The sequence below is a fragment of the Centruroides vittatus genome, unplaced genomic scaffold (assembly GCF_030686945.1).
Source record: "Centruroides vittatus isolate TY-2023 unplaced genomic scaffold, ASM3068694v2 scaffold_1167, whole genome shotgun sequence".
Classification (NCBI taxonomy): domain Eukaryota; kingdom Metazoa; phylum Arthropoda; class Arachnida; order Scorpiones; family Buthidae; genus Centruroides; species Centruroides vittatus.
The window spans coordinates 2,351,349-2,373,238 of NW_027122671.1; the positions used below are offsets into that span (position 1 = coordinate 2,351,349).

The 21,890-nt window shown below is 26.5% G+C and overlaps 1 protein-coding gene across 1 annotated transcript in view; it reads left to right on the forward strand.

Annotated features, from left to right (window-relative positions):
* Pcf11 (Pcf11 cleavage and polyadenylation factor subunit) overlaps positions 1–21,890 on the forward strand; it is an 80,749-nt gene that overhangs the window by 45,954 nt on the left and 12,905 nt on the right. Inside the window, exons 5-11 of the mRNA XM_067284342.1 lie at positions 10,599–11,839; positions 14,816–14,982; positions 15,487–15,628; positions 15,832–16,048; positions 16,168–16,276; positions 19,049–19,281; positions 19,369–20,358. Of these exons, the coding sequence (XP_067140443.1) occupies positions 10,599–11,839; positions 14,816–14,982; positions 15,487–15,628; positions 15,832–16,048; positions 16,168–16,276; positions 19,049–19,281; positions 19,369–20,358 (3,099 nt within the window). The remainder of the gene's footprint in view (positions 1–10,598; positions 11,840–14,815; positions 14,983–15,486; positions 15,629–15,831; positions 16,049–16,167; positions 16,277–19,048; positions 19,282–19,368; positions 20,359–21,890) is intronic.

A 21,890-nucleotide genomic window follows, 5' to 3' on the forward strand; every position in this document is an offset into this window, starting at 1 on the left:
TTATGTATGTGAAATTACGTCTTGTTTTGACAATTTATGAAATATGTTTAACAATGTGAAATTATAATCATTTTGAAACACGCTATAAGATAGAATTCACTTATTGTAATCACAGTCATTTAATGTTATGAGAATTAGTAAGTTCTAAAACATTTGGTTAAAATGAAATATAAAACATTTCAACTTGTTAATTCTAAAGCTGGAACTATCTACTAAATACTAAAATTTACAATGATTAAAAACAAACATTTTTGTCTACATTCAGTGGTTTGCACCAGGTTAAGGAGTTCTATATTGAACATCTATAGCAGGTTCAGTTTGGAACAATGCCATTTTTTTTATCAACATAATTGTCTTTGAATTCAAATATACTATATTTACATAAAGATTAGTATAGTTTTAACAAATTAAACAAATAATTACAAATAAAAATATTAAAAAGCTTTAATAAATAATATGATTGAAAAACTAAAAAGTTAGTAGCAATTTACACCTTGCCTAATAATTTATCATACATGTGCACATATAATAACAATACTAAGATATCAGACAAATAGTTTATTTAAGAAATTGTTCAGTAATGCTATGCATTAATTTTGGTTCATACACTATAAATATTAAGGATAAGAGTTAATACTGAAGATCAATTTTAATGTAGTATTATCAAAAAAGTTGTCAACTAGATGAAATCAAACTAGACTAGATGAAATCAAAAATTAACTAGACTAGACTAGATGAAATAGACTAGATGAAAAAATCAAACTAGACTAGATGAAATCAAACTAACTAGATGAAATCAAAAATTAAATAATTGTTTGTTAAATTTAGACTTGTACACAAAAAAAGTATTCTGAATTAAGATTTAAAATATACAATATAGTAAGTTGCTGTTCTAAAAATCTGCTGATAGTGAATCAGGATGATTTTTAATTATTAAAAAAATAGTGGTGACATCTTTATTAAGATATTATAGATAGGGGTCAGCAACCTATAAAAATCATTCTGTGTGCCAAACATGGCGCACAGAATGATTTTTAGTAGCACTCTGATTGAATAGAAATGTAGTAAAAATTATATTTTAATTATTAATTACACATTTAAATGGAAGCCATAGTTCAGTGCAGGGTGTGGTACATTAAAAATGAATCTCTTGCTTGTATATTACAGTGCATGCACATACAGTGCATGCATGTATTACAGTGCATGCATTTACACTCCGTGTTGCCATCTAAGTGTTATGCATGTGCTGCACATGCAAGAACATAATTCAATTAACAACTTAACTTCTGAATTATATATTTTTGAAGTCCATTATATTCGGACCAATTTTGATAATATATATAACAAAATTGGTAGAATCCTGTCAGCATTGGGAATAACACTATAAGTTAGGTTCAGCACAACACTACTAAAAGGTTGCTGATCCATTACAGATAATTAAATATTTAATTACTTGATTTAAGTTTTGTCTCTAAAGTTGATGACTTTAAAATAAACTGTTGATTTAACTTTTGTTTTTTTTGTAAAATCTGGGAGCTTTTTTGTTTTTGCTTGTTTAGGTTATCAAAGAGCACTTGTATTGATTTTCTTTTATGTCACTTACATTTTTCAATTATGTAACAAACTTATTACAATTCAACCTGTTAGTAATTTTTAGAAATTTAAAATAAATGTATTTGTTTAAATTTCTGTTAAAATTCATTTTAACAAATATATCACATGAAAAATAAACAAATTATATCGAAAATTCTATTGAGTTTTATAATGAAACCTTATTTAATGCTTTGCTTATATGATTAAAAGAACCTAAAATAAAATGATCAAATTTGCTATATTTACTCAGCTTGGAAAGAGTAAAAATATATATTTAGATATGTTCCTGTATGTATGTATGTATGTATGTATAGATAAATGTGTGCTTGTGTTAAATCTTTTATGTACTGTGACTAATTAATAAATTTATTCAGTAATGTAGAATTTATAAAAATATAAGCTAAAAGCCATGATTATAACTTTTTAAATTTATATTTTAAACAAATATTTTTACCTTTGAATATACATATTCAAATTTTATATTTCTATTTAATATATATAATGATTAATTTTATTGAATTAAATTTTAATCAAATAGAATAGAAAAATAATTTATGAATAAGTAAATAATTGATAACTTTTTTTTTATAAATGTGAACTGTATTTACTTGAATAATTTGTGCATTTCTCCCCCAAAAAAGTCAGAATGCACAATTTATTTGAAAAAACAAAATTTGGTGGCACAGCCTAAGAAATTTAAGGTGTTTCCAGTTTTCAAGCATTTTGCTTAGTTTTCTAGTGATAAATTTCATTTATCAACTGGATGTATTTGTTTAATATAATGACTCCTCTTAGTTTAAGCTATTGGTCTATTAACAGTTTTTCATCTTCAGTTCAAATTAAACAACATAAAAAAGTCTTCTTTTCATTTAACTAATATTTAGTAAGTCTTTATAAAATATGTTAGTACAAATTGCAGGTAATTAATCTTTATCAGATATACAATCAATTTATTTTTTCCTCAGTATTTTTATTTTTTAATACCATGAAGACTTGTAAATTGAGTTCTGCCATATGAAATGTTACAAAAAAAGAGGAATGATTACTATTATGTTAAACCATAAATTAGTAACATTAGTTAAATATGTAATAAAGTAAATTAATCAAGCTTTTTATTCAACTAGTATCTAAAAATTGGGATTTCAGCTTACTGGAGTATGCAGATTATTTGAGTGAATACAGTCTTTCTTTTCAAGAGACACATTATAAATACTGTATTTACTTGCAAATGCATATAAGACGGAAGTTTTTATTCATTTTTCACTTCTTCAAAAACCTAGGTTGTTCTATATGTGCGAGTGAAGGATTCTTTGCATTTTTGCAATAATTTTTATGAACCGCATATTCGCGTTTTTTACCGGATGCTCACCCTTTGGTGTTTAAAAACAAAAGTATTTTATCTGGGTCGTTTAAATCGTTCTTGTATATTGTCGGGAGTAAAAATGAATAGCAATAGAGAAAGCAAAGCTTTTGAATTAAATTCCAAATTAAAATTTTAAAATCACACAGAAGCTTGATATAAGTTTTAATCTATTTCCACGTGAAAACAAATGATTATTTGGAAATCAGAATTTGGATAAATTCATAAGTGAAATTGACGGAGAGTGGATTCGACTGTTAATTGGCAAAAAATTTGTTCTCGATTATCCAGCTTTACGTGAACAAATTATGTTGTTGATTTTACAAGATTTTTCCATAAAGTTTAAGATACCAGTAATTTTTCCCAGACAGTGTGTTCATTTACATGCATTTGATAATTTATTTGTGATTAAATGAAATAAAATTAAATTGTATTAATAAATCTAATTTTTTTTATTTTGATCTTTAAAGTCACATCTTGTCCTATATGTGAGGTTGTCTTATATTCAAGTAAATACAGTAATAATGTTCAACAGTTGATATTTATTGCTAAATTTTTTATTACATTTACAATATAAAAAATTATCACCAACTTTATGTGGTATTTATTTTTGAAATGTCTTTTCTGTCTAATACATTATGAGAAAATTGCATATTTATAGATACTTTGCCTAGATAGATATAGTAAATGCTTTTTAGCTAAAAATATATTTCAATAAAAGATAAAATGTTTAGGAATAGATGTAATGTGATATAGAGTAAAGATTTTTAGTGTAAATAAGAATTGTTGCTTCAGTTCAAATAAGATCAAGTTAAAAGTGTATTGGTTACAACATGTATATTTAAGTAAGAGTTGTTAAAACATAAGCAGTGAAGAATTTTCAATAATTTATCTGAAATCATTAAAAAAAAATTATGTACAAAAGGTGTCATTAACATCAATTTGTTTGGGGAGGTAAAAGATTCTTCATAGAATTACAGGAAGAAAAAGTGATGCATAGCATAAAGAAGTAAACAATCAATCGATTCTTATTGAAGTCAAATATTTTACTTCACTAAGAGTGTGTTGTGATGTTTGCAAATTAAAATCATTTTTTTAAATCAAAACCATGTACACTTTTCCAGCAAATGCATTTAATGAACAAATGTTTTCAGTTTAAAACTGCCTTGGATTTCAAACTACAAAATTGGAATGAAACATTCCAATTTGAAATTTTGGAATTTTTTTTTTATGTTACAGTGTTTCTTGAAAAGATAGTAATATTGTCATTTATTTTCTTAGTTTTTATTTTAAAAATACATAAACCAAGAACTACTGCAGAATCAGTTTTCATATCCTTTTTACATTAAAAATCTTAGAGTATACATTGATTTAAATGGTCCAAAAATTTAAGTTTTTATTTATTTTCTTGTATAATAAATATAAAATTCAACTTGTATACATGGAATAAAATTAGATATAGAAGAATCTTTTTCATTATCATATAATTATTATTAATTGTATAATATAATTATCATTAGTCACAGTATCTAAAAGGTTAATTGTTATGTTAATTGAAATTATATTAAGATCTTTCCATTATATAACAAACTGAAATTTTTCATTCTAAATACAGTCAAACCTGTTTTTATGTGGTGGATAGGGATCGCATAAAAAAAACGCATAAAAAAATTGCTCGAAACTTCACGACTGGCTATAAAAAATAGTTTTCGCAACACAATTAAAAAAACATTTTTTTTTTATGCGGACAATAGGGACCGCATAAAAAAAGTCTCACATAGAAAATAACTCAAAACCGTACGAAATTGAATTTATTGACAACAGATGTCAGCGCTTGACTGCATCATCTGGTCTATCGTCTGTTTTACATATTTTTGTCCAGGTGGTGTTTTGTTGACTTAAAAAATAAATTATTTCATTTTTTGCATATTCATGCAATAATATTACTATAATAAGTTCATTTATGCTATAATAAGTTTATTTAGCTATAATAAGTCAACATGAGACATAAATCGCACGAGACTAGTCGCCAACTATACCGCACAAAAAAAAATCGCACAAAAAAGACCGCATAAAAACAGGTTTGACTGTATTGGAAATGAAATAGTTTTAAAATATAATTTACGTACTATTTAAAATTATATCGCTTTTTATTTTAAAATAATATGAAATATAAATGAATTGTATTTCATAGCGCTTAATTACTTAAAATATAACAAATGTCTTTATTTTGTTATATCTAAATAATTAAGCAACAGTTTAAATTTTTTATAAGAAATAATTTTTTTTAAAACTTTATAATTAGAATTTCTTCATTTTCAGTAATTTTAATATTTGTCAATCTTATAATTTATTGTTACAATGTTATTTCACTAAGAACAGTGATATAATAAAAAAGTATAAAAATTTGCTTCTGTGTGTGTTCTTTCATTTTCTCAACTTATTTATTACAAATAACTTAAAATCGGATTTAGAACAATTAATACAGTACGTGATTATGACAGTAATGATTATTTCGGTATGTGACTCGAGACAATTTTATGTTAAATTATTGATCTTTTAAATCAGTACAGATTTCGTCTACTATTACTATTGAACATTTTAATTATAAGCTGCATATTTTTCATCTTTATTTTGAGGTCATTTTAAGTTTTTAAATTATTGTATTTTAATATGATAAATAATACAAAACAGTCAGCAATAATGATAATGCGCTTGAATAAATTAAATAACCAAATTTTACCGAATAAATTAAATTACCAACTTTTATTTACTTACTTTCTTAAATTCACAATTTCATAGTTTTTAATAATAGCTTATTTTTAAAAATCTGTTCTAAATTTTTAAAATGTATTTTTATTAAAATTGTTTTTTTAATATTACTTATTTAAATTTACCAATTTATAATTATTTATTAATTACACATTCTATTTTTTAACTGGAGAAAATTTCTTCAGTTAAAAAAAAAATTTTTTTATTTAGGTAAAAGCATCTCTCTCACTATTGAGAATTATGCTATTAAGTTTAACAAACAGAACAAACAAGAGAATAAATGTAAAGAGTTTAACTTTCATGGATATAATAAAATTATTAGTTTTTTGAAAGAAAAAGAATTAAATTATTAAATTCGTGTTAATATTGTCATTGCCTCAAAATGTTCTAGTAGTGTAATATAAATGCTAAATTGTTAATTTTTTCAAAAATAATAAATAGTACATTATTTATGTTTAAAGAGAACAATCACTATAAAAAAAAAAAGAATTAAGAAAAATTCTTTGTTACTATTTGAAGATAATTTTAAAAACAGCTTCTAATGATCATATTTGTTATATTAGTCATGGATAGATTCTGTTCTGGTTTAAAGCCAAAATCTACCTACAACCAAAGAGAAAGGTTAAGCAAAACTTATAAAAGTACTGTTTATGAGATTTTTTTGTTAAAAATTTAAAATTTTTACAGAAAATTCATCTAAACATATATGAAGTGTTTCTGGTAGGAACTATTTTTCAATTCTTATATAGAAGCTTATATTATGCTAAAATTTATAAGATTTTCGTATTTAAATTACCTTTGAAAACAGAAGTTTGTGTAGAAGTGTACAGAATTAAATAACAGAATTACAAAATTTTAACATTGATATGTTAAATATTGTAGTATTAATTGAATAATTATCTAACATGTTATTTTTGATGTAAAGTAAAGTTTTTTATTTAGGAAAATTAATATAGATTTAGAAATTTGCTTAGAAAATTTATAAATTCATATATTTAGCCAAATACTACTTAAAAAATATTTTACTCAACATTTAACGATAATATAAATTGACCCTAAATTACATTTCTGTTTAATTTTCTACTTACGTATATATTGCAGATAAAATTTTTATAATACATGCATTATTTATTAATTTGATAAGCATTAAAACAACATAAATGGATTTAAAAAAAAATACTAAATTACAGTATATTTATAAAAAATAAAATATAAATTTTTGCTCTTTAAAAAATTTACAAAATCTCATAACTTAATTTGATAGTGAAATATTATTTTTATTTATTCAGTGATATCCATCAAAAAATTATAAACACAATAAAATTAGTTCAGAAATTTTTATATTTATTTTAAACTTAATAGATAGTAATTTAATATTAAGATTACACATATATATATCTTAGAATATTGAAAAAGATTAGCCACTTTTTAATTGACCTGGACATTTTTCTATGCAGATAGCTTTAAAAACAGTGATTTAAATATTTGTAGCAGCTTTTTTTTTTATTCAGTACAATGGCATAAATAGATTAGTAAAATAAATTTTTTTGTTAAAAGAATTAATTTCATATTTTGATTTGATTGCTTTCTTTAAAAAATATTTTATTTTTGAATATTGTTCTATGGAAACAAAATTTTCCATTTAATAGTTATAAAAATATAAACAAAACTACAGTCAAACCTGTTTTTGTGCGGTCTTTTTCTGTGCGATTTGTTTTGTGCGATTTTTTTTGTGCGGTGTATGAAAATTTCAATCAAATTGGAACATAATTGACTCCTGTAAAATTTTTAAAAACTCTATTGGTCCTATCCTCTGCATAAAAACAGGTTTGACTGTAATTGTTTTTGCATTTTTTGTTTTTTAAATAAACTTGTTACTTGGAAGCTTACAAATTTATTGCTCAAATCATATAAAAACTGGTGCCCATGAATTACTATGAATATAACACCTTCATTTCCTATATTTTAAATCTATTGTTATTATATAAACCAGGGGTCACCAAACTTTTTCACAGCGGGCCAGATAACTGAGAGAATGTCAAATATGGGCTGTATAACCATTTTGTTCGATACAGCACACTGAATACACAAAAAATAAAGACGACCAACATATTTATTTACCAATACACAAACACGATCACTGCAGCAAGCTCATAATTGCTTTCCTTAGAAACTTTATTGCAGGTACTTATACAAAAAGTGCTCTGACATCCAAAGTCGCAAGAAGTCACCAAATTTTTTATTTCACTGATTTATCTAAAAATTATATTACTGTCAGATGCAAAAATCAGATTGGACCAATTTTGGCATTTTTACTTACACTTATTTTAATTTTTTTACATAGTAAGTTTATCTACAATCTATGATATTTCCATATAAATAATTATATTTTAGCTTATTTGTGGCACAGTGCAACAACAGGTCATATAAACTGACCTCGTGGGCTGGATCCAGCCTGCAGGCTGTAGTTAGGTGACCCCTGATATAAACAATGCAACAGATATCTGATTATCTGGTTTTAATAAATAAATATATAATTCTTAAAAGGTCAAAATTTTAAATCTCTTGCGTATATAATTGATATTTATTGTATAACTTAAAACAGAAATATAATTAAACTATTAATTTACAAATAATTTTAAAAGTTAGCTAATTCACATAAAGAATTTTATTTCAGCATTAACAACTGAAATAAATATAATTCATTAACTAATAAATAATAAAACAAAATAAAGAAGCTCATACTGTTGTATTTGTTGATTGATATTTCAGCATTGATCCATGTAGCGGTCAACAGTTTCATTAGAAATAATAATTATAATTTATGTATTGGTAATTGCAAAACTGTACGTTATTTAAATTATATAAGTAACATAAAAAAAAAGCAAATTTTTAAAATCACTTAACTGAAGTAAATGCTAAAAACAAAACCTACTTCATTATATTTATCACAATGCTACAAATATAAGACTGTTCACTAATCTTTAAATTTTTTAAAAAATATACCAATTAACAAATTGAAAGACAATGAGTAATTTATGTAAATTTATTTTTTAAAATACTTATTTCAAAAACTATCTTTTCTTAAATTAAAGAAAGTTAAAAAACTGAACATAATTGAAGGTATGTTAAATAGATGTTAACTGACATTATCAATTCAAAATACAGTGTCAAACAGTACAATTGATGAGTTGGAATAAATTATCAAAAAATAATTTTTAGACATGTTATTTTGATTCATCTAACTTTCAATAATAATTTCTTAATTTTAGCATGAAAATCATTTCAACATGAAAAAGTTCTAAGAGTTTTTATTATTACTATTCTCTCAAAAAAACAGGATTAATACAATTTGTTGGAATATACAATATCAATGCATTATTAGAAATTGCTTATACATCATAAAACTTAGTAAAACTGATATTTTGAAGATATAGTCACTTCGAAAAGAAATGTAATTAATCTATACATCTTTTCATAGAACAAATATGCTTTAATTTTTAACATGTAAAAGAAATTATTTAATTATCTGGTTTTGCAACAAAACAACACTGTTTACATCAGAAATAGACATTTAGATTTACTAAATTTACAAAGTATTGATGCATTAATTGATGTTTTTATTTACAATACATATAATTGTTAATAAGTTGCTTACATTCAAAAAATAACAAATTATTTTAATGCTTACAAAATAAATTACATTTATTAATTAAATATACACTATGGAAATTTGTAAGAATATATTTTATACCGGTAGTTTTAAATATTTTAAATAGTTTTTACGATCATTGTATTAATGATCATAAAAACTATTTCTTAATGAAAATTTAGATTAGATGTCAGTTGCTTTAACTGGATTAGTGTGTTAATTGAACTTCATATAAATTTTGTATTCGTGCATTACAGCATTATAAAAATGCCTTAATTTGTTTATATACCAGGTTTTTCTTTACATTCATTCATTCCTCTCAAAATTCAGAGAATGATTTTGATTCCCAAGATATTTACAACTAATTTTTTTTTCAGCTATATTAAATATTTAGAGGAGAAAAATAATTATTTTACAGTAATAGCAGTAATAATTTATTTTAGTTTTCATTGGTATCAAATTTCATGATAGTAAATTTTAAATGTTTAAAAATTTCACTATTTCTACGCTTCTATTTTCCAACTATTTAATCTACCACATATACATACAAATACTTATAAAGGAATTATGAACTGTTTTAAAGACTAAAAAGAAATTAACAGAATCCAAAATCAGTATAAATTCATTTAATTGCCATTACTGAGTTTTGTCTTCAGATTTGACAAAATACTTAGGACAGGAAGGAATTACTCATGTATTAACATTTAAAATCAACTTGGTAATGCTGACTTATTATAAATCCAGTTGTGGAATTTACATATTTAATTCTATATTATAACATTCAATTTTAAAATATGCATTTAAATATGAGTTTCAATGAGAATCTTGACACTTTCTTCAACACTGAAAATTAACATACAGTGAAATTATACATTAACAAAAATTCATCGATTGATCCATTCAACTGGTAATATTGCTGTATAGGGTGTATAGCCTATTTGCCCTTGAGCTATAGTGTGTTAATCATCAAATAATACTAATTTATCAAAATTTTCCTTTTTCTTTTTTCTTCTAGGACATGCCATTTAGAACTGAATCACATGAAAAATACTCAACAATAGAAGAATGCAACCATTTTATTTTCAAATGGTTTGCTACCATATTTAGAAAATTTGCAATTTTTTAATTTTTAATAAAATGCCTATTTCTATATTTAATATTTATTTTTTATGCACTATAATGCATTTAAAACATATATTCTTATTAACTTATCCATTTCAGGTTCGTTCTGTTGATCCACGCTTAACTAGATTGGATCCACGAATTAGTTTAAGAGATCCACGGTTACATAAGATGACTCCTGGCACAACAGCTTCACCTATTGGTCAAAATTCCACACCTACTGGTATGTCATTTGGAAACAGACAGAGGATAGGCACAGAATTACAAAACCCTCAAAGTAATCAAATGAATTTTACAAATACATCTCATACACCTAATTCGCAAATGAAACTTGGTTCTTCTCATTCTGTTTTACCATCTTTTCCTGCAAAATCTGAGTTAAATAATAATAGTAATAACAATAATGTACTTACGAAAATAGTTTCTTCATCAACTGAAAATTCTGTTTCACAATGCACTAATGGGAATAAAAATATGAATTCTCAATCATTGTCTGAAGGTAAAAGTAATATTCCTAAACATTCTGTTACTAATTTACGGACTAGTGAGAATTCAAAAATCTCTGGGAAGAAAGTAAAAAAGGATGACAGCCAAGATGTGAAAAACAATGAGGATATGTCTAAAAAAAATATAAGTCCTAAGAAAGTTTCTTCAGGGAAGAAGAATACATCTACTAAAAAGATGAAGAATTTTGAACACGACGATGATAAACTGTCTAGAGAGAAAAAGGAAATATCACAAAACAAAGCAAATATAAATAAAAGTGTAATTAAAGAAAAAGATAGAGTAAATGAAAATGAAATAAGTAACATTCAACATTCTGAACCCAAAACAAGAAAGAGGCGGAATTTGGATAAAATGGCCAAAAATAATTGGGAAGCTGAAGAAAATTCAAGACGTGATAATTCAAAAGTCCACAGAAGCACAAAATCTCAATCAAAAGTTATTAAATCTGATGAAAATGAACAAACACGAAAAGTTTCTGAAAGAGAGCGATCACGTTCACCATTAAAGAAAACTGAGAAACATTCTAAAAGATCAGATAATGTAAGATCAAATAACCAAGAATCATCTAATAAATCTAAACTTAATCAAGAAGTAAAAAATAGAGTAAGTGAATCAAATGTGATTATGAAGAAAAGTGACTCCTGTACAAAAGACCAAACAACTAGAGATATTGATTTAAGATTGTTATCCGGTAACACTGAGAAGCTATCACACGAAGGACATAAATCAGTAAGCAAGAGAGAACTAGATCAGAAACTTTTGAAAGATGAAGAAAGTAAAGAAAATGAAGAAGAACCACCAATTAAAAAAGCTAAAGAAGGAAGGTTAGATAAGTAAGTTATATTTAATTTATAAGTTTTAAGATTTATAAAAATTTGAAAAAGTATAATTGTATCTATAGTTTGTAATAAAAAAAACTAAATGTTTAATAATCTATTATTCTAGAAAATTTTTTAAACTTATAATGCCCTCCTATTTTATCACAACTACTGCACGTTCATTGTAGAAACAATATTTTGCATTTAAATTTGCTTTTATTTTACAGTTTGATTATAAATATTTTTAATTATCAAAAACTTTTTGAAATTAAGATTAAATTCTTGAGGAGCTTGAACTTGATGCTTTTACTTATAAATTATGAATATATCAACAAATGTTGAATTTATGAGAACAGCTTTTTAACTTTATAAAATGTTATTTATATAAAAATACAAGAAACTTGTATACACTCATTGACAAAATAGTTATACATCAAGAAAGAGGTTATTTGATATAAAAACCTTATTTATGTGAATGACGACAATAAGTACCGTATTTTACGGACTAAGACGCGCCTTAATTTTTAAGCAATTTTTTAAAAAAAATACCTATAAGACGCTACGGACTATAAGATGCACCTGAATTTTGGAGGCAATTTTTTGAAGAAAAAAGTGCGTCTTATAGTCCGTAAAATACGGTAATTACAGTATTATTACAAAGGACAATATCTTATGCAACAATGCTGCAGTTTAAAGGAATCTTTAGTAACTTTGTAGGAGTTTCTCTTGCCTAGATAAATGCAGTGATAAGGTTGGGCATGGAGGCCCATGGTGCCTATATACCTTCTGTAATATTTGCATGTGGATGTTGCAACTGCTGCTGCAAACCCATTACACTCATAGATGGCTGATGTTGGTGTCCCTATCTGGTCCCACAAATGATTTATGGATGACAAATCTCAAGACTGAGCAGGCCAAGCATTATTTTGTTGGAAAATGGCTAGTCCTGCTATAAAAGGCAAGACATGGGGGTACAGAATTTTCTGGGTATACCACCATTTCAACAATGTTTCTTATACCACTACTAGAGGTGACCGTCACACAAGCTGGTTCTCTCAGACCAGAAAGCCAGCATTGGAAGTAGTATGCTGGTCAATAGCAAAGGTGGGATTGAAGTACTTATCAATAGTCCTCCACATTCTAACATGGTGGTTCATTCCCAAACAGAACTGGGATTTGATACTAAAGGTGATGTACTGCCAGTTCACAGCAGTCCATGCTTCTCTCTCTCAGCATCACTACAAACAAAGGCAGCAATGTTGACATGCTAATGACAGGATGCGTAGTGATTGTCTTGCATGCAAATTTGTCTCTGCTAGTTGAATCCAATGGTACAGGAAGAGAGAGGATTTTGTAGAGAGACTTCTGCCTGTCTCTGTCAGATGCTGTTACTGCTGTCTTACAATTAGAGTTACCTTTTCTAGTGGTATCCACTTTCTTCAACACCACCTGACAATCAGATCAGAATGGCCAGATGGCTTAAAGTTTGGCACAACAGTCATTCTGTTTTCCCTAGCTTTCCTAAACTCTTGTTAGCTGTGCATAATGTTCTTTACTGTGTTGTACAGTAAAGAACATTGTACATTTGAAGACTTTCAAACAACAGTAAAATGAAAACTCTGAACATGATGAGCTTCTATAAGCCTTTTTATAGGACAGCAATTTACAGGCATTCTGGTGTCATTACTTGACATACAATCAGACCCGAACTGTAGTTACTTATATAATTGTCTGAAACATAAATGTATGTTGTTTTGCAGGAATCAAATGATTCTATTTTGGTGCATAACTTTTTGTCAATAAGTGTATATTGTGAAATTAAATGAACTGAAAATGAAATGTTTTTATCTATATATATAATCGAGATGAGTTGATAATAATAATAATCAACGCAGAGCCCAAATGGTTAGGAGTTAAAAGTTGAAATTTGGTACACAGTTAGGGTACGTCATGAGAACGCACGCTAAGAAGGGATTTTTCGAAATTCCTCTCCACGGGGGGGGGACAGGATTAAGTCTTAACACTTCCATCAACAATGGAAGTGTTAAGAGAAAGCGACGTGCAAGACGCAGATGCAGTTATTTTCATTTTTGCAGGAAATCGAAATATTTTAAACCCACCTAAAAATTCTCTAATTAGTCTGGAAACAGGGGAACTCAATTCTTGCATCTTAGGAAAAGGTTGACTATAACATAATAATCTTAATCTTCGCTATCATTACTTTTGCCCGATCAATGCCGGGCCTATCTGCTAGTTTTATAATAATTGTTAAATGAACAACTAAATAATAATATGAGATGATGGTATTCTAATTATTTTTATATTTCTTACATTAAGAGCATCATTAAAATTTTTGTGTTGCTATTGAAATATGTTAATTTTTTAATAACTAATCTAAGTTACTAACATTATTGACTTTTCTCTCTGCTTTTTCTAGGCTAAAAATTTATTTATTTTAAAATTTTCTTTTAAGATAGGTTAAATTATTTTATAAGAATTTTTAATAATTAGAATTTTTCTTTTATCTTAATATTGTCTAAATGGTTAACATAGAATAAGATTTAAACAGGACTTTTCAGTTTACAGGAATTAATTATTGTAGGATTGATTACTGTAAACCTGATAACAATATTATGAAATTGTATATTTTAGTAATATGGCTTCCAGTATACAAACGTTTGGATTTTGAATCCTACTTTTAGGATTTTTTTAGCTGTTACTAAAACAAATTGAAAATTAATTTTAATTATTAAAATTTTCATAAAAGACTCAAAACATTTCTTGACAAATTTTAAACTAAAGAGTTATTTTTGTCCTGTAAATAACACAGAAGAAATTTGATATTTGGTATGATAACACTTTTATGTTAATTGATTTATATTTGATTTCGAATAAAAACATAATAATAATATAATTGAAATGAGAATGATACATGGAAATTAGTGATGTGTATATTAATTTCTAACTTGAAACATTTTCATTACTTTTCAGTTTATTTGGAATTCAAGATCAGGATTACAGACAAATTTCCCAAATGTCTGATATAAATCTAGACAAAAATGTTAAGCAAAAAGGTTGGGCACAATACAAAGCTATTCATCCAGATGAATTTAAGAGTCCTTTGAGGCCATCTAGAGAAAATATGGATGGATCAATAGGTAAAATATTTTTGTAATAAAATTATTTGAATCTGACAAGACATATTAATTATTTTGTTTTACATATATGCAGAAGTTTCATATAATAATAAATTAATAGATAATTTTTATTATTAAATTGAGAATTTTTAAATTTTATTATTAGTCTAATTTGATATGGAATAACCTGCACATTATTCTATATCAAATTATACTAATAATAAAATAATAATAAATAAAAAAATGTGGATTATGTGGCGGGGCAAGTTATATGTCCATTTCAAATTCCAATTCTGAGTTAAAATTGATTCACACTATAGTTATTTTCTATTTAATTTTTCCGAGTTGTAATAATTCTGAAAAAATAACTATTTGACAGCAGATGATATCCATGTTCTAGTTTACAAATTGATTCTACTCTTATACATAGTCATAAATCTAAGAACACATCGAAATTTGTTTTCTGAATACCTTATTTTAGAGCAAAATAATAAATTGATTATACTGTTTTAAAACTTTTTATAGATAAAATGTCAGAGCGAGAACAAGAAGAAAGATTTGATTTTCATGTCGGTGATCCGCGTATGTATGGTTATGATAGTCTTGGCAGGCCACGTCGTAGTCGAATGAGAAATGATCGATTTTTTAAGCAAAGTAGCTTTGATAGGTAATTTTATTATTATTATTACTAGTTTCATTTTTTATAAATAATAAATATCAGTATTTGAAAAATTATACAAATATAATAATTGAAACAATATTAAGCTATAACTATACAGTATTTTGACTTTTGCATTAAAATATTTCTCGACTGAAATAAATTGCAGAATTAGAATAGAAAATATTCTTAATAATCTTAATATATTTCAGATTTAAAAGTCATTATAATCAGTTTGGAAGAGATCAACAGCAAGTAAAGGCTCAAATGGAACTGATGCTAGCGAATGAAAAAGAAATTTTACGTCAAGCAGAACAACAATTACATTCAGGTCGAATGACCAATGAACAGTATGAAGATTTACGAGCTCAACTTGAGAATCTTTATGATCGTAAAAGATTGGATGATTTTCAATCTTTGCCTAAAAAGGTAACTTTTAAGTATCTTTATAATTTGAGTTTCAGAACAAAATGTATAAAAACATGCACAAGTATATTATTTTAAAATATAATTTTTGTACTAATTTTAATTATTACTTTTTTGTCTAGAATTTTGCTAGGTTCAATATTCCAGATAAAGAATTCTTAAATGAGAGATATGATAAAACATCAAGAAGAACAGATTTTATAAATGATAAACGACCACAAGGAAATTTTAGTAAGAATAATTAAAGTTTAAATTATCACAATTCTAATAGCATATATGAGTTGAATAACTTTATCCAATATATTTTATATTTTAGTAATTTAGAAAATATTAAGCAAATAATATATAGAATCTAAAATACCCTAAAACCTTGGCTATAGGCCACAAAAGTGAAAGTTGTAAAAATAATGTTGACTTTTACATGGATGAGCTGTTCTTGTATATAGGTTTCAACTTATAGCCAAAGTTTTTGGGTATGACTCCAGAATAAAAACCAATAGGAAAGAAATAGCATTAGGAATAACATTATTTATGTATATCTCACTGTTCTATTTACTAACATTACGTGTACAACATTTTATTGGTCATTTTTGCCAATTTTCACAAAGCTTTAAACTCAGTATTTTTACCTGTATATTACTGTGTTATTATCAGTTTATTTTACTGTAGTTACAATTTTTACTAGTAATCAGGTTTTTCATGAAAATGGCAATCTTATGTACGCAATGAAATTTACAAATATAACTTTATATATGATGTGGCCCTGTATTCTAGGTTTTAGGGTAATTATGTTTTATATAATAATAATAAAATTCTAGAGTAATTAGACTTTTTAGAATTTAATAGAATTAAACACAGTCAAAATTATTACAATGAACATTGAAGAATGATAACTTACACCATTTAAATTACAATTATTTGTAAATTTTTGCATTTTGTTTTTATTTTCAGACTAGTTTATTCATTAACACCTGCCCTCAAATTGAGGGTGTAAAATTTAATTGTGAGGGTTTAGGAAGAATACAAGAATACACAATAAAATCTGTCTAAAGCAGAACTTGAATAAAATAGAAACCAGTCGAAATGAAATTCTTCAGAACAGGGTGATTTTGTGTGTTAAATTTTACTATAGGCCTGAAATCTGTCCAATGCAAAATGGAAGAAGTTTTTGGGTGTAAATAATGTAACCTGAATAACTTGAATAAAGCAGAAAATTAAGATTTCATGTGTGTGCAAATAAATAAATTCACCTCCAGTTATAACAGTCATCACAGAGCATGACAAACTACTTTGAGAATGATTTTGAACCTTACCAGAGAAATGAAGGTCACAAAAAAAGAGGACATATGGACTAAGGAGTTTGTTAATATTACTCTTTGTTGGAATTAATCAGGGACAGAATCAAATACTTTGAGTTGAGAACTTTTGATAATCTAAATGACTCTGCGAATCAAGTTCTGAAGAACAAGCAATAAATGTAATATATTGAAAACAATGAAAATAAGGTAACACAGTGCTGCCAATTTGCCATGTATGGAATAGTTAGTAACTAAATAATACCAAAGAACAAGTTGATAAACATGCTGATAATTGCAGATTGAATAAATGACTAGTTAGGGTACCAAAATTTCTTGAGAAGCGAGATCACAGAATAACTTTGTCTCTGTATTACTGTAGTGCAGTTAGAAATTTCAATAGCATGATGAAACATCTAGTTCTTGGTTCTTGAATTGGCTTTTTAGCTGTTGTGGTTAAGCTCATAAGGATTTCATCCAATAACTTAGTATTTATATACCTAGAACAAGTTCTTGGGAACAGTGAGAACTTCTTGTAATTGAATAGTTCTTAATTTTTGTATTCAAATACCTCCATCTTTATTTGGAATCACTTTGAATTAAATATGGTAATAGTCTTTTTACATACGTGAAAGTGATTTTACTACAAAAAGTGAATGTAAGTTTATCTGGTGTTGTTTAAAAGAAGAAAAAATACTAAAAATAATTTAATACCATGTTATTCTGGTTTATACAGGTTTCACTGTATTTTGAAAAAAAATCTTATTCACATCAACATAACATTTTTAAAATTGCAAAATGTTTTAAAATTTAACTACGCCAGTTGGCATTATACTAGTAGCCCTGCTCAGTTTCTTTTGGAGTATTTCACAACATATTTTTCCATGTTGCATTTTATAGTAATTCCTCACATAAACAATTAATATTAATTTTAAAATTTTTATTTGAAATATTTTGTAAAGTAAAAATTAAAACTAATATTAAATAAAAGTTTTAAAAGTTAGCCACAGAATTTTAACTTTTAAAAACTGCAGCTGTCAGTAAAAGATGTAAGCCACCTGTATTAATTATCACCAGATAAAAATGAAAATTCACAGATTGATCATGATTTACTTAGTAATTTTAAGTGATTTTAAAGTAATACGATTGTTTAATGCAAAAAAACAATAAATATTCCTATTTTATTATTCCTAAAAATATTCCAATTTTTCGTGTAAATTAAGGGCTATATGTATAAAGCATACATTTGTGTAAATAAGTAAATGAAAGAAAAATAAATAAATGCAGATATTTTTTCTATCATCAATAAGTTATTGTCATTAGTTTTTTGTTAGATTTCTAGACTAAAACAGGCAAGAATTTTTCGTTGCCAGTTTAGTCTATAGTTATTGTAAATCTTGTTGACCAGTGAAATATTTACTAAACTTGAATAGTGAAACAGTGTGAATTTTGTCATGTTTTAATATCTTTTTATAAGTCAAAAATTTATTATAATAATAATCTTTTCATGTATAATTACTTATTTCTATAAATTTCCTCCTTTACCATACTACTATTATTATTATTTGAAGAATCTAGCTTTATCATCTTTTTAAATAAAGATTTTTCTTTTAGTTGATTAGATCAGCAAATAAAAATTGCCAGAAAAGTTAAACTGGAAACATATTATTTAAAATATTTTTAAAATGTAATATTTATATATGTTTAGCTGTCAAAGATGATTCTGATGATGTGATGCAAGAAGAGAAAACAAGGAGAGTCATTAAAGAGGAAAAGTTAAAAGATCAATCTTCACTTCCTCCTGTACGGTCCATTGTGATAGACAAACAGTTGAGAAAGATTCATTTTGTCGGTCAAACTGGAGTAATCATGATGGAAAATGATGATCCTAGAGAGATTAGTTTTAAAGGAGCTCCAAAAAAAGTATTCATTGATGATATGGTAAATCTTTATAATTGATATACATATATATACATTATAATATACAGTACATTTATTTCTTTACAAATTTTTCTTTTCTTTTTTAAGGAACCTCTGTTGTTAGGATTTGGTGGTGAAGTTAAGGAATTTGAAATTGAAGGCAAAAAACACACCATAAAATTTGGAGCCCCATCTAGAGAATTATATATTGATGATTATCCATATGAAGCTCGTTTTGGAGGACCTTCAATTAAATTGTTTCTAGATGATGCAGTTCATACAATACATCTTGAAGGTCCACCACCTAATGTTCAAATAAGTGAAGAATCTAGAAAAGATCTGTTAAAAGATCTTGCATTTTTAAATGATAAGCAAGGAAAGGATTTGGCATCTTCAGGAAGTGAATCAAAGAAAGTAAATAATGTAAAAGGAGAGTCAAATAAAATTGAATCATCAGATTCGAAAACTGATAGTCAGCAGTCAAATTCAAATAATTCTGTTGTAAATAAAGATGTTGATTTAAGATCTGAAAAACAAAAGAAATCAGATTCTAATAAAGATCAAGATTTTAGAAAATCTGATTCTTTGGTTGAAGATATATCACATGATATAGATATGAGATCTGTTGCAGAGAAAGAAGAAAATATGATTGAAAAAAATCTTAGTATTAATCAAGATCTCCAAAATAATAGAGAAAGTTCCAAAGAAGAAGTTCCAGTCTCAAGTTTTAAAGATATTGATTGGAGACCTGTGCTTTTGACTGCAGAGAGTAGTAGTCCTAATAGAAGTCCGTCCACAAGAGAACATTCAGAACAGAATGAAGAAAAACGACACACACATTTAGATGAGAAAGAATTTACCCAACAACCTGTAGATAAAACAAGAATGCAAAACAGTCCTGTTAGTTCTGTAAAAAGACTTGTTAATGAAAGATATCCAACTACTGTTCATAGTAGCTACAGAGATTCTCCTCCATATTGGAATCAAGAAAGAATGTGGGATAATCCATCTAGAATAGAAACAAGTGTGGCTAGTTCAGTTAAGAAGGATGACAGAGATGTTACAATGAGTTCACGTCATATCGAATGGGATTCACAAGTAAGTTCATGTTAATAATTAATCTTTTTGAATAATTTATTGAAATATAGATTTATATGAATTGAATTTTAATTAAAGTGAAATGGCAAATAATTGTCATGTTATATTAATATTTTATTGGTTTGTTTTCTACATTAAAATAATGAAATACTAAATAAAACACTTTCACTTCAAAATAATCATTGATATATATTTTCAGTCATTCAGAAACATTTACTTTTATACCTGATTATTATTGGACTAATTACCACCACCCATGACCATAAGTATTAGACTGCCTCACTCTCAGATGTATTAACCTATTCTCACAGCAATAATCTATGGACCATCTACTAAAATGTGTCAAAACAGGGTGTGCAGATTATAAGCAAAAAATTTAATTAATTTACTGAATTTCTTACAAGAATAATTAGTCCAAATCAATTCTTGCCTTATCAAACACCATTGACAATGCTAGAATTGTTTTGGATGGCAATTCATTGAACAGAAATTTATGAAATACAGTAGAGCGTCGATAAGTGGAACCAATTGGGGACTGGGGTCCTTCCAGTTAATGATTTGTTCCAGTTTCCGACTTTGTACGAAAAAATACATTAACCTGTCCGATGTTCAAATTTTTCTCCGTTGCGTATCGCTTCCTGTTGAATTTTTGTCGATTTTAAGCCTAACGAAAATTTTTATAATAATCATCGAGGCTATCGTATCGTTAAAAATTATTTCTGCATTTTGTACAAACAAAATAAATATATTAAAGAATATAAAAAACATGAAAATTATACTTTAGAAGTAAATTTAGTATCAAAAACATTCGATTCAGCACGACACAGTCCGACTGAAAATCGTTCCACTTTCCGGCCATTTCACTTACCGACGTTCCACTTATCGACGCTCTACTGTAATGGTGTTTGACAAGGCAAGTGTTTTTGGACTAATCAGTTCTTATAGGAAATTTAGTAAATTCAGTATCACAATACAGTTTCAGGGTTGACTATTTGTAAATTAAATTAAAAAAATTTTTCTGACCAATAGTTATTTTATTTGAAATCACTTTTGCATTCACATTAAATGTCTTGGAAACAGTTGGAATTTTGACTATCAAATTTATCATTGTTATTGTCTAATTGTGTTGATGCATTCCCTTATTAGCACTCTCATTATGTATCTCTTCACGTCACTAAAAGTAGAATCATGAGATCCTGTCACCAGAGCAATTTTTTTAAAACTCTTTTTACCCTGTGGGCACTAAGAGAGAGTTTTTTTCCTGTCCATCATAGGTTTGACCTGGCCCACAATGGGATGACCGGGTGGTAAGAGGCAAGGTCCAACATATCTGGGGCAGACCACCTTCCAAAAAATTCCTGGGATTTTTCAACCTGTTCAGATTCATTCTCATATCTCTGGAGTGGTCGGCTGATACGTTAACTGCTCAGCTATCTAGCTAACTGATGGACAGATTTAGATTAAAATAGATAAAATATTTTGGACCTCATTTTAAAACAGCAGTTATACTTGCCTAGTAACAGATATTCCTC